This window comes from Falco naumanni, chromosome 13, assembly GCF_017639655.2.
Source record: "Falco naumanni isolate bFalNau1 chromosome 13, bFalNau1.pat, whole genome shotgun sequence".
Lineage (NCBI taxonomy): Eukaryota > Metazoa > Chordata > Aves > Falconiformes > Falconidae > Falco > Falco naumanni.
The window spans coordinates 24,176,987-24,189,086 of NC_054066.1; the positions used below are offsets into that span (position 1 = coordinate 24,176,987).

A 12,100-nucleotide genomic window follows, 5' to 3' on the forward strand; every position below is an offset into this window, starting at 1 on the left:
GCTTATTTATTTGCTAGCCACAGGATTTGCATCGGGAGGCGAGGCGATGCTGGCTGAGCGGGGAAGTGCAGTGGGTAAAGCCTGGTGCAGGCAAACACCCCCCTGGATGTGGGGAACCCCTGCCTCTGCCCTGGAGCAGAAAGCTGTAGAATCATAGAATAGTTTAGGTTGGAAAAGACCTTTAAGATCGTCCAGTCCAACCATTAACTCAGCACTGCCGAGCCCACTGCTACACCGTGTCCCCGAGTGCCAGGTGTCCCCTGATCCCTTACACAAACGCCCCAATTCCTGACTCTCAGCCGCTCCCCACATGCGGGGAGTGCTGCCACGTGCACTCCCTTCCCTTTTAGCTCCTCAAACCGGGACTGACTGATCTCTCGGCTCTCTGCCCTCCCACTCGACAGCTGTGCTCTCCTGTAGGCATTTACTGCAGATTTTACTGGGGGTCCCCGTGGCAGCATCCCCAGCGCCACTGCGGCCGGGAGGCAGCATGCCACCCTGCGGGTTCATTAGCTGGGCTTCGTCTCCAAATCTGCCTTTTTGGCCGATACTTCTCCTGGCTCTGCCCGCCAGCCCCGCAAAGGCAATGGCGTCCTCCCCAGTGTGATTCCCCGGCTCTGGATGGATGGGTTTTGGGGGCACTGGCACCCAGCAGCTCTCATGGGAAGGACTGGGATGCAGCGGTGCTGGGTGGACCTGCGCTGGGAGCGGGCTGTGGAGGAAGGCAAAATGGGCCAAGGCAAGGTGGCTTTACTGATAAGCTGCTGTGTTATGGTATGGCCTGGGCACAGTTATCTGCGGAGACTACTGCCACCTCCAGTGTGAAATCCGTGTCTGCTGGTCTGCAGGGCTCCTGCTCCAGAAGGATGAGCAGGGCAGGAGGCACAAGCAGAAGCAAAGCAGCGTGCCTGCCTAGCGAGGCCCTTCTGCCTGAGCTTCCTTCTGCAAGGACAGCCATACGTCTTGAGAAATCGCTCATGGGTTGGGTTTTTTTGAATGAGATGCTGGCTGTGGCTTTTCCAGCCCAGCTGTAATCACACAAACTCCCAGACCTGGCACTCCTGCACATGTTGCCTTTTTTTCTTAACGTGATTTTGTATCCAGACCTGTGGCACAGATGGTAGCAGCCCTGTTTGTAACACATTTATCAGCATCATGGCATGCTCTAAAAGGCGAAAATGCTCCCCAGCTCCTATGCGGATTGATACAAGCTCCTTTAGGAAATGAGCAGTCCTTGATATATCAACAGTCATTTGGGGAAAATGTGTGCTCTGGAAGCACTGTCTTTCGTCTATTAGGATGGGGTATTTAAGAGGCTTCTGTGTTTGTGATTTACCTTGCCCGGGTCTGATTCAGCATATGCTGTTGCCTCACGGCACAGTGGTGCTGACGGCTGCCTACCTTCTTTCCAGGACCATGTGCCGAGGAGAAAACTCAATCCTGGGCCAGCTGAAGGGAGAGGGTAAGAGCTTTATTCCTTTCCTCTATGTTGTTTGGTCTTGGGATGCTGCTGTTCGATGGATACATGTACAACACACAAACTGGACTCTCCAGCTTCTTGTTAACGTGGGCTTGCTGTTGCTGAGGGCTGCAGGCATGGACTGGGGCATCTCACAGCAACGTGTGATACAGGCTCGTGGGGCTGGTGAGTGACCTCCTCCTCCTCCTCCTCCTCTGCCGCCACCCCATGGTGAGGTCTGCTGGGTCACACGAGCCATGGCCAGTTGTCAGACCTCGCACTTGGATGCAGCCCTGATCCGGAGGAGAGGAGGACCCCCCAGGGAGGAGCACGGCATGGTTGCAGCTGCTCAGGATCGTGTTATTTGGAAAATGTCCTGAGTGGGGCCACAATTCTGGGAAAGACAAGCCCTCTGCCTCCCCTGTGAATCCCACCCTGGGATTGTGTCTGGTAGCTGAACGCAGAGAGAAAAAACCTGCCTAAGCAGGACGCTGTCTCTGAGTGGCTTCCTCGCCATGAGGATGCCTGCTTGAATTTGCTCCGCTGGGAATCGGAGCACCATGAACACCCACATATCACAAATGCTAGGGGTGTACATAATGCCTCATTCGTTCCAGGTCTTTGTGTGAATCTGAGCTGCAGACACGTACATTAGGACATATTTTCCGTACTGTGCACGGACCAAACACCTGCTCACAGCCTCCTTTCTGCAGGATCTGCAGAACAGTCGCATAGTCCAGTTATTTTAAGATGCTTGGATCAGTTGTGAGCACTTGCGTGCTGTGCAAGGGAGATTGGGGTCATTTCTCACCAAAGTGGAAGTATCTGAGCAGGCAGCGGATCAGAGCAGCACAGAGAGCCCACAGGCAGCTTTTAAAGTCTATTTTTAGAGAAACTTATTTCCGATATCTGTTTTTTTAGTATTTTTCTAAAAAGTCAAAAGTGAACTGTTATTCATATGGGTCTCCATATAAAAAGAGGGTCTTTTCTCCTTCTTCTTCCACCTCCCTCATCCCATTGTTTTTGTTCTTTTCTAATTTTCAGTTGGAGATAAGTGGATAAACTACATTTCATTCTGTGGACTTCGAACATATGCAGAGTTGGAAGGAAAACTAGTCACAGAGCTCATCTATGTCCACAGCAAACTGCTTATTGCTGATGACAACACAGTTATAATCGGTGAGGAGGGGGCTTGCGGAAGGGGTTTGGACCACTCAGTTAATCTGGATTAGTCCCTTCGCTTCTCTGCCCTGTGCTCAGTGCAGGCTGTGGTGCCATGTGCTTTTCTGTGTTATGATTTCTTTCTCATGAAATATTTTGCTGTTTAGAAAAAACCAGAAAAACAAACTCATCAGGAGGATAGGTAGGAGGGAGGAAAGCATTTGGAGAGCTGTCGTTTAATTTGTTTTTCTGAAGTGATTTTAAATCTTTGTGTAACAGTGAAGAGAATCCCAGTGCAGGGAATATTGTCCATCTGTCTTGTATCAAACTCTGCTCTAGCAGGAAGACTTGTGAGACTTGTCATCTGTTCCTTAAAGAACAGAATGTGCCGTAAAATTTGGAAAGTTCGGACAACATGTGTCATTTATCAGCTCCGTTTCCTAAGAATGGGGAAATATGTTATAACAAGTAATAGATATCATTTCATCCATTCCTTTACCATATTTATTATGAGATCACGAAGGAAATACAAGAGACTTCAGGCTCAGAGTTCTACATCGCAGCAGAAAAGCAGAATTTTAGCCTATTCCTTTAAAGAAGCCCTTTTCGATCTGTTATCTCAGCAACAAAAACTTTGCCAAAGAATAACTTAATACCAGATTTTGCAAGACTCAAAATACTTCCCTCCTTCAAAGCAGCAGTCCAGCCTGTAGTCTTGGATGACCTGTGGTGAGACTGGCTCTTCTGTTACCCTCTCAGGGGTCAGATCCCATCTCTAGTATGCGGAGCAGCTCAGAGGTGGTTTTATTACAGCAGGAGCAGCGCTGTTGCAAGTGTGATGGTCTGGGGGCCTGAGACAGCTCTTAATTTCTATTTTCTGTACCTATAAGCCTGAGGATAGGTTTTTATACAGCATGTGCATCCGTGCCAGCTGGTGAGGTGATGGGGAGCCAAGAAAGGGAAGGTGCATGGAAATAAAATGCTAATGTGCAGGAGAGGGAGAGGAAAGGGTAGAGAGGGGCTTAGTTTGCTTTTTCTCTGGAGGTGTTAGCTCCCCTTGAGTTAGTTCAGTCACTGGGAAGGCTAAATGACTCTCTAGCACCTGGGGGTCTCTTACGGAGCTGGGAGCTGTGTCTGGAGGTTTTTTATTGTTTGGTCAGTTCTGTGGGTTGGTGACCTGATGACTCCTATTGCTGGCTGCATCCTGCTGTCCCTTTGGAGCCAGCAAGTGCTGTGGTGTCCCCCATCCCTTGCCTTCTGACGGCTGTGCGGGGCAGAGAATATGTGGGGCTGTTTGGAGGATAAAGCCTCAGCTGGTCTCGAGCAGGGCTGTGGGTGTCAGACCCTGCATGGCATGTGCGGGCTGGGGAGCTCCCACCGCGGTGCAGTCAGGGCACCCAAAGCGCACCCAAACCCTTACGTGAGCAGGGTGGTGCATTTTGGAGAGGGACCCCCACCCCCCAAAAGGCACAGCCAGAGCCATACGATAGAAATGCAATGAGGGAAACATCTCCAGCAGCTTTGTTGGGGACTGAAGAGGTTATTTCCCAGACGCGAGCAGAGAGCTGTGCACAGGGCACCCATGGGTCCCCCTGCCAGGGCAGGCACCTCCCCTGCACCCCTCTGGAAAGCACCTCTCCTCTTCCTGGGGTTTGGGTGTTACACAGCGTGTGATAGTGCTGCAGGAAGCACAGGGCAAGGAGTAGATAAAAAACATCTCCTGTGGTCGGGAAGTCCCCCAGAGCCCTGGGTCTGCTGCTGCCTTGCTGCCTTAGCTTTTGTGCCTGAAGTGTGGTCCTGGCAGGACAGGAGGGTCCAGGTGTTGGTTACCCACAGTGAGATGATGTCCTTCTTCCTAGAGCCCTCTCCCAAAAAAATCCCTACGTTCTAAATACAAATTCCCCTCTTTACACTACTAAGGATGGGTGGATTTACCCATGGAGTCCATCCTGCGTCATTTAACTTGGGATCCAAATAGAATGCAGTTAAGACCTTTGAAATCCTTCAGCAAAAGCATCTGGGAAGTCACAGAGAATAAACTTTTGAACATGATGGTTTGAGTTTGGCTGTGATTTAACTTCTTCCAAGCCTGGAACTTTTGAAGCCTGCAAAAATTATTTTTTTTTCCTTTTCCCTCCCCCAGATTCTGACTCTCAGGGTCTGTGTTTCCATAAGGAAGCCCTCTGATTGGGGTTTTACCTAGCAAAGCATAGATGGTGGGGGGTGTGTGCAGGAGCATCTCATGCAGCAGTGCTGCACTGCCAGTGCTTCTTTTTCCCCCTTGCCAGGCTCTGCCAACATCAACGACCGCAGCATGCTGGGGAAGCGTGACAGTGAGATGGCCATCATTGTGCAGGACACCGAGACCATCCCCTCCGTGATGGACGGGGAGGACTACAGCGCTGGGAAGTTTGCCCAGTCCCTCCGGCTGCAGTGCTTCAGGTGGGATGCACAGGGCTGGCCAAGCGCGGGCAGCGAGCAGGGATGTAGGCAGGGCTTGCTCAGCCTTACGCCTGCCCGCAGCCTTTCAAACCAACGAGGCTGCTGCCGTCTGCTCAGGTTTAGCATTGCTTGGCCTGGATTTAGTCCAGGGTTTTGCTGCTGTTTCACTGGCGTTAGTTAGCCTTTCTCACGCCGCTCCTGCCCTCAGCTTGGCAGCTTTACTTACAAATTGTTTTGCTCTGGGATTTCGCTAGGAGAGCTCATAAACAACACGGTGATATTTTGCCTCCACATCCTGTTTTCACACTCTCTAAATTTTGGGGGGTAGTGGCTCTGATGCAAGTTTCTTGACTCGGAGCAGCCATCTGGCCCACAACATGGCCATTTTTTCTTTTAAACTTTTTTTTTTTTGCCCCCCTGCCCTATTTCCCATCTGGACAGTTATCGCACAGAAAAAAGGAGAAAATCAGAAAATCAAGCAGCGTTATGGCTGACAGACTATTGCAGGGACAGGAGTGGGAGGGTGCAGGAAGCGTGCAGGGTCTGGCAAGTCCCAACAAAACTTTTCCTCTCCTGGCATTTCAAGAGGGGGAGTGCCCCGTGCCTCAGCCTCCATGAGCATCGATCCCTTTGCCTTCTCAGGGTTGTCCTTGGCGGCTCTAATCTCAGTCCAGAACACCAAGATCCCGTCTGTGACAAATTCTTCAAGGAGGTGTGGATTTCTACAGCAGCTCGCAATGCCACCATCTTTGATAAGGTGAGGAATGCGTTGACTTTCCCCTCCCTCCTTCCTGCACGGCAGCAGCAGATGCCAACGGGAGAAGCAGCACAGGGAGGGCAAGGGCAGCAGGTCCAGCTCCTGGGGCTGGACCCTCGGAGATGCTTTGAAGGAGCGAGTAGTGTTGGATGCAAGAGCTGTGGACAAGAAACCGGAGTTTGTGCATCTTCAAAGTGACGGCAGCCCAAGAAGGCAGCAGTTCTGACTTGACCTTTTATTTGTAATGGCTGTAGCTCCGGTGAATGGCCGTGGTGTACTTACTACTTCTAGCTGGCCATAGCATAACTGGAGTAGAAGTAAATTTTACTTCTGGTTTTTAATGAGCTTTTGCAGTGATTAGGAAAAGCCCTGGAGCCTTCCCCTCTGCCTGCTCCAGCCGTATCACAGATAGGCACATACCTCCTCCCTCCCCATTCTCCAGGCTGCTAATGAAGTCCCATCCCGGGAAATTTGTATTAGATATTTTGGTCTTTCTCAGGAACCCTGCATTGCAGTATTTCCCCCGCACTGACATGCCACTTCTTCTTTCTGTTTTGATCAGGTTTTCCGATGCCTTCCCAGTGACCAGGTGAATAATTTAACCCAACTGCGTGATTTCATCAACAAGCCCAAATTAGCAAATGATGATCCTGCAAAAGCAGCAGAAGAATTAAAGAAGATTCGTGGGTTTTTAGTACAATTCCCTTTTCGTTTTCTGGAGGAAGAGTACTTGCTTCCCTCCGTTGGAACAAAGGAGTCCATGGTACCCATGGAGGTTTGGACTTAAGAAGATGCAGACGTTTTAAAGCCTGGTTCTCTAGAGACAAGTTGATGAATGACGTGGGATTTTGGAAAGCTTTTTATTGCTAAGTGAGGCAAAAAAACATCTCCACCAAGCTTAATGTGCCTTTCCTAAGGGTTTTGGTGGAGGAACTTGAAGCAAATCAACACTAGCAAAGGAGAGGAGCAGAAAGACTTGGAAATTATGGCAAATGAGAAGTTTTACCTCTGAGGGAGTTATTTTTTTAAGGCATGTTCTGAGCACCTAAAGGACACAGGCTCCTTCCTAGGACAGGAAACAATTCCCAGTCGATGTTGTCACTGCTGCCAGCTGTGTGCTGTGGATGCATACGTACTGTGGTCGTGCTGTGGCTGCGCAGGAGTCATGGGCTGCGTGTGCTTCTAAGGCTTTTGGGTATCTGTACCTTGGCTCGCTGGAGTCCCCCCGTGTTACCCCTTCCATGCACCATCAGAGCACGTCATGCTGCTCTGGCACTGTTGGGAAGTGCTGTTTGGTGCTGCCTTGGGCTGTCCTACAGCTTGCAAAGTGCAGGTCTTTCACTTGATAAATGGAAACAGACTAACAATCTTGTATCAGAATCAACATTTCTGTCTCTTCTCCTCTCTGGGGGGCGGGGGGAAAAGACATTTCTACCGTGGCTACAGCAATCAGCAGTCCTCACGCACAGCGTGACACTGCCTTGGCCTTGGCGAAGGGTGACCTCGATGGAGCCGGAGGTGCTGAAAATCACCAGGGTTTGCTGGCCTTTGAAGACACGCAACAACATCTCAGTTTGTTCCAACTGCACATGAAGGCTTTCTCCAGAAGATCAAGTATTAAACTCAAGCCTTAGACCTCCAGAGCTGTAGGAAAGCGAGGCACTGCGTGTAATGGGACAGAAACTCCAAAGCCAGCATTGGCCGCGCTAAGCTCTGCACTCTGGGTCTTCCATTCATGCATTTGTATTGCAGTACATAGGTAGACTTTTCTTTCCATCCCTTTCCTCCCTATTTAAAAGAAGGGAAAGGTCACTAAGCTAGAGCTGATGCCATGCTCAAACTGAGCTGGCGTGTCGCTTCGTCGATGGGCTGAATGCGAGGGGGAAGGGGAGCAGTCAGCAAAGCCTTGTCTCTGGTCTACTCCATCAGACCAGCCACAGTCTTGAGCTCAGTCATGCAGGACGTGTCTTCCCAAGCGCAGGTAAAACTCGGCATTTCTGTAAGACAGGTTCTAAAGCTATTTGGCATCTCACTGTGCAGCAAAGCAGCAATTCAATTCAGCATCCCTGGGCAAAACACTACCACTCCTGGGTCGGGATGTCGTCATTTTGATGCTATCCTGGGTCTCACTCCATCCTGCAACGACCTCACAGTTTCATGTCCAGCTCCTACTGCAGTCCCAGGAGAGTTGTTCCCCAGCGGTTGGCGGTGCCATGTTGAACACTAAAAGATCGGACCATTAGAAACACCTAACAAGGGTTGGGTCTGGAGAGGTGGGAGGCTGAGCTCCTCTGCTGCCACTGCGTCCAGGGGCATCCCTTTGCTAGCTGGGTTTAACTCTGTGTCCGACTATCCTTAGTCAAAAGACCAGGTGAACGGGTATTTACTTTAGCTCACAAGCAAGTTTCTTTTTTCCTTTTCTGGCTCTTCCAACAGTCTCACCTGTTTCTAACTGGAAAAGAATCATACCAGTCAAACTCACACCCAAAACATATCTGGCGCCACGTTTTAGCTGATTGCCTTCTGTGTCTTCAGACCTGTAACTAGGCATCAGGTCATTCTGTACCTGCTGCATCGCCTGAGTAAGTAACAACCCCAGATGTTCTTCCAGGGCAGCCCAAGCCTCAGCCCCTTCCCACAGTTTCCATTGTTTTACGCTTGTGTTTTGTAGATGCAGTTGCTTATTACGCTGCTCTCTGGCTGATGTGGCTGTGGTCTGGTTAGCCTGTTGGAAGTACACATGCAGCATTTTATGTGATAATCTTTGGTCCAGGGGGTTGATGCTTTTAGCTGGCACACTGTTAGCAGATAAGTATGTTCCTTTGATTATTTTTTTTTTCCCCTTAAAAAAATTGACCTGGGGTCACCCTGTGCAGAGCCAGAGCCGCATGTGCCCTGACCACTTGCAATCAAGAAAGATCAAAGGTGTCTTGTTATTTCACATCAGTGCTAGTTCAGAGCTCTTCTCTTCTGATACGCTTTTAGCTGTTTTAGTTTGAACAAAGCTGCTAACTTTAAACAATTACAGCCTGTCAGGGAATCACTGTAGGTCCCACAGATCTGTATTCATAGTTGAAAAGGAAGCATTCAACCCTGCCACCCGTACATGTGAACCTTGAAGAAGTGCAAGACTCCTGTCATCTTCTAAGTGCTCTTATTGTCCTCATCCTCATATTAGCAAAGAGTCTTGTAATTGTTAAATTATCCTTATATTGTCTTTTAAGGTGGTAGGTAGCTGACAATTGAGCTTCGTAACTCCAGTGGCGTTAAGTCCCCTTCTGCCAGGCTGCTTTGGGGAAAAACCACCTAGGTTCTGCACCACTCAGCCCACCGTGCGATGGCTGCAGGTCCCAAGTGACACAGCAGAGCTACATAGGAAGGATTTAATTGACTGATCCTGTATGAAAAGGTGCTAAATAAGAAGGTCTTTTGTTGTTAGAGTAGCAGATGGACCTCACATTGGCTCCCTGTCCGGGAGGAGGTTTCCCTCTGTAGGAACAGAGGAGCTGCACTGAACGTCCCTTCCCTGCGTTGTTGCTAAATTCCTGATACCAGGAGTTTAGTAACATTCAAATGCAAGCAAGGTGTGCAAGGCAGCTTCAGCACAGCGTAGAGAACCCTGCATCCCCAGGGGCTCATGGGGTCATCAACCCCCTCTCCGTGGATGTGGCCCTGCTCACCCCAAACAGATGATGGGGCTGGAGTTTGCAGTGAAGACATGGCTCTTGTTCGCACCTGCGGGCTGTGCTGTTTGGAGCTGGCTCCTTCGGTCCCGTCAGCTAGAGGCGTATTTCTTATATTAAGAAGCCTGTGAGGTTGAACACCTTGAGAGAGTTAATTTCTGCACCTGAACAATCACTGTTTCTTAGTCAGTAATACCAGCGTGGGTTTATTTTTAATACCTTCAAACTGGAGAGGACTGCTCACAGACATACAGTACTGTACCAAGTGGTGTGGATTCAGGCACTAGCAAACCCAGAAATATGAACTGTTTCTTGTGGCATTTATTTCTTAGAATTATAAGAAATGAGAACTTTTCCCAGGCTCAAACTATTTTGTAGTTCAACTTGAGTCTAAAATGTTTTTTCTTTTAATTTATTCCTTAACACATGCCACTTTGAGAACTCACACTTCTTACCATATCTTTTTAATAGTCTGATATTTTAAAATACATGTTTTGTTGTATAGGTTGGACTGGATAAATGTTTCACTGTAATGCTAATGCATGGTTTAAAAAATGAGGGATAAGATGTCATCATATGTAAGAACTTTTACTAAAATATAATTTGTAGGAGAACTATTCCAGTGCTCCATGGCAGACACAAAGTGCTTGGCTCAGTTTCTGAGCCCTTGTCTTGGTGCGTGCCTGACATGATGTGAGCTTTGCTGGATTAAACCCCAAATGCTCCATTTTGATCAGGTTTCACAACATGATTTTGCAATCCTGGTGCTGTCCCCAGGGGAGACCTCAGTGCAGGTTCTGCCTAGCTGGGACCCTGACATGAATAATTTACAGTATCTTTATTCCTTCCAAGGAAACATCCATGTACAATCAAGCTCAGATGTGGTTTGCTATCGTTATTTCAGTGTAACAAGTCTTTTGTGCACTTGTTAGGACAGTCGGGGGGTTGTAATCTGTGCACAGAAGCTGCATTTGTGGGGACATTGAAAGAAAATTCTGCATGGTCCTTTAGGTTAATGCCATTTCCTTCTCCTGCCGAATGCAAAGACCCAAATCCATGCTGGTCTAAACTGACACACCTCCATCAGCTGCAGAGCTGCCGCACTGGTTTTCCGACAGAGAGGACTTGGTTTGTAGGATGCAGTGGTGGCCAAGGTGGAGAAAGCAAGTGGGCTCCAGACCAGGTAGACAGAGAGAGGTTGGCATCTCTTGGGTGACCTACAAGATGTGAATACATTCTCACATTTTGTGGCCCTTGTTCTGCAAATTGTTTCAAACGAGCAATCCCTCTGCACAGCTGAGCTCCTGCTGAAACCAGGAGCTTTGCAGAATCGAGGTTTAAACCAGGAGTGTAACGCCATGGTGGTGAATCAGGTTAAGCATGCAAAATGAAGGTGTATCAAAGTGGAGCAGACCCACAAACTGTACATTGACCACTGAATGCAGTGATCCTCTTGGGGTTTCTCTCTCTCTCTTTTTTTTTTTTTTAATTTCCCTGCCTGCTTTCTTGTTGTATTTTCCAGTATTTGTGATTATTCTATTTTTAATATCCCAGCGTGTTTTTATAAAATCTCCTCCATGTAAATAACTCCACCTTACCTCTTTCCTGACAATTGGGAAATGAGAAAAAGTGTTGAAAGTCACAGCTCTGGGAATGTTGTGGGTTGTTTTTTTTTCTAAATTGTGTCTCTAGCTAGACTAATCAACAACAGGAGAGCTTCCACTTCGGGTGAGTGCAGGTCTCCGTGCGTCTCTACCTTCTGACGGTGTGGTTGTGAACACTGAATATCCCTTCTGTGAAGGCTGCTGGAATGGAGTTTTGTATCCTTGTTCCTGCTAACGATCGCTTTCCTTTCCACTCCGTTTGTATCTGGTAAATGAATGTGTATTAATGGACTGAAAATACAACTGATTATCATGTCAAAATGTTTGGCTTTGGTCTTGTTTCTACTTGTTCTGCAGGCTGTGGCCACATCCTCCTTGTGGGCTGAGTTCTGCCCTTGCCTTGCGTTGACAGTGCTGTCCCAGCAGCCGAGACATGATGGAGAAAGGCTCAGAACTGTAATAACAATGGCTAGACTTGAGTCACTAGTGTTTTCCAGGGAGAGAGAAATTGCTGTGTGGAGTGAAACAGTATAGAAAGAGAAAATTGGACGACTTAAAACTTTTAAAATAGGATTTTAAAATGTAATAATCTGAAAGCATTATGAGAGGCACAGACAAAAATGCTCTCCAAAACAGAACTAACTTGCCACTGTTCCTTTTAACTTTCGGTAAAGGAAATCCAGTATATATAGAGAAAAAAGCAGATTACTGTTGTCCTCAAGGGGGAGAAGAGATTAATAAAGCATCAGTGGCGTTTCCAAGCTCTCTTGCAAACTGAAGACATATTAACTTCTCTGTTTCTTAGGTTTCATCTCCTTCCTCAAATGCCAAAGGGCTCTCCGCATCTTCAAAACTCCCAGATCCAATCTGTGCCCTTGATAAACACAATAAGCCAAGATAACAGAGCTGGAGCTTCAGGGCAGGGGTGTGTTGGTAAAAGGCAGGCAGCTGCTGACTGACACCCCGGCTTCTGCTGCCACTCCGGCATCTCACA

General features: G+C 48.3%; 1 protein-coding gene across 6 annotated transcripts in view; it reads left to right on the forward strand.

Annotated features, from left to right (window-relative positions):
• The window catches only part of PLD1 (phospholipase D1), a 75,742-nt gene extending 64,315 nt beyond the window's left edge, over positions 1 to 11,427 (forward strand). For all 6 annotated transcript variants that reach the window (XM_040612826.1, XM_040612825.1, XM_040612829.1 and 3 more), the window contains 5 exons: positions 1,413 to 1,462; positions 2,504 to 2,638; positions 4,909 to 5,062; positions 5,705 to 5,819; positions 6,382 to 11,427. In XM_040612826.1, the coding sequence (XP_040468760.1) occupies positions 1,413 to 1,462; positions 2,504 to 2,638; positions 4,909 to 5,062; positions 5,705 to 5,819; positions 6,382 to 6,606 (679 nt within the window). In that variant the 3' untranslated portion in view covers positions 6,607 to 11,427. The remainder of the gene's footprint in view (positions 1 to 1,412; positions 1,463 to 2,503; positions 2,639 to 4,908; positions 5,063 to 5,704; positions 5,820 to 6,381) is intronic.
• Positions 11,428 to 12,100: the final 673 nt, after the last annotated feature.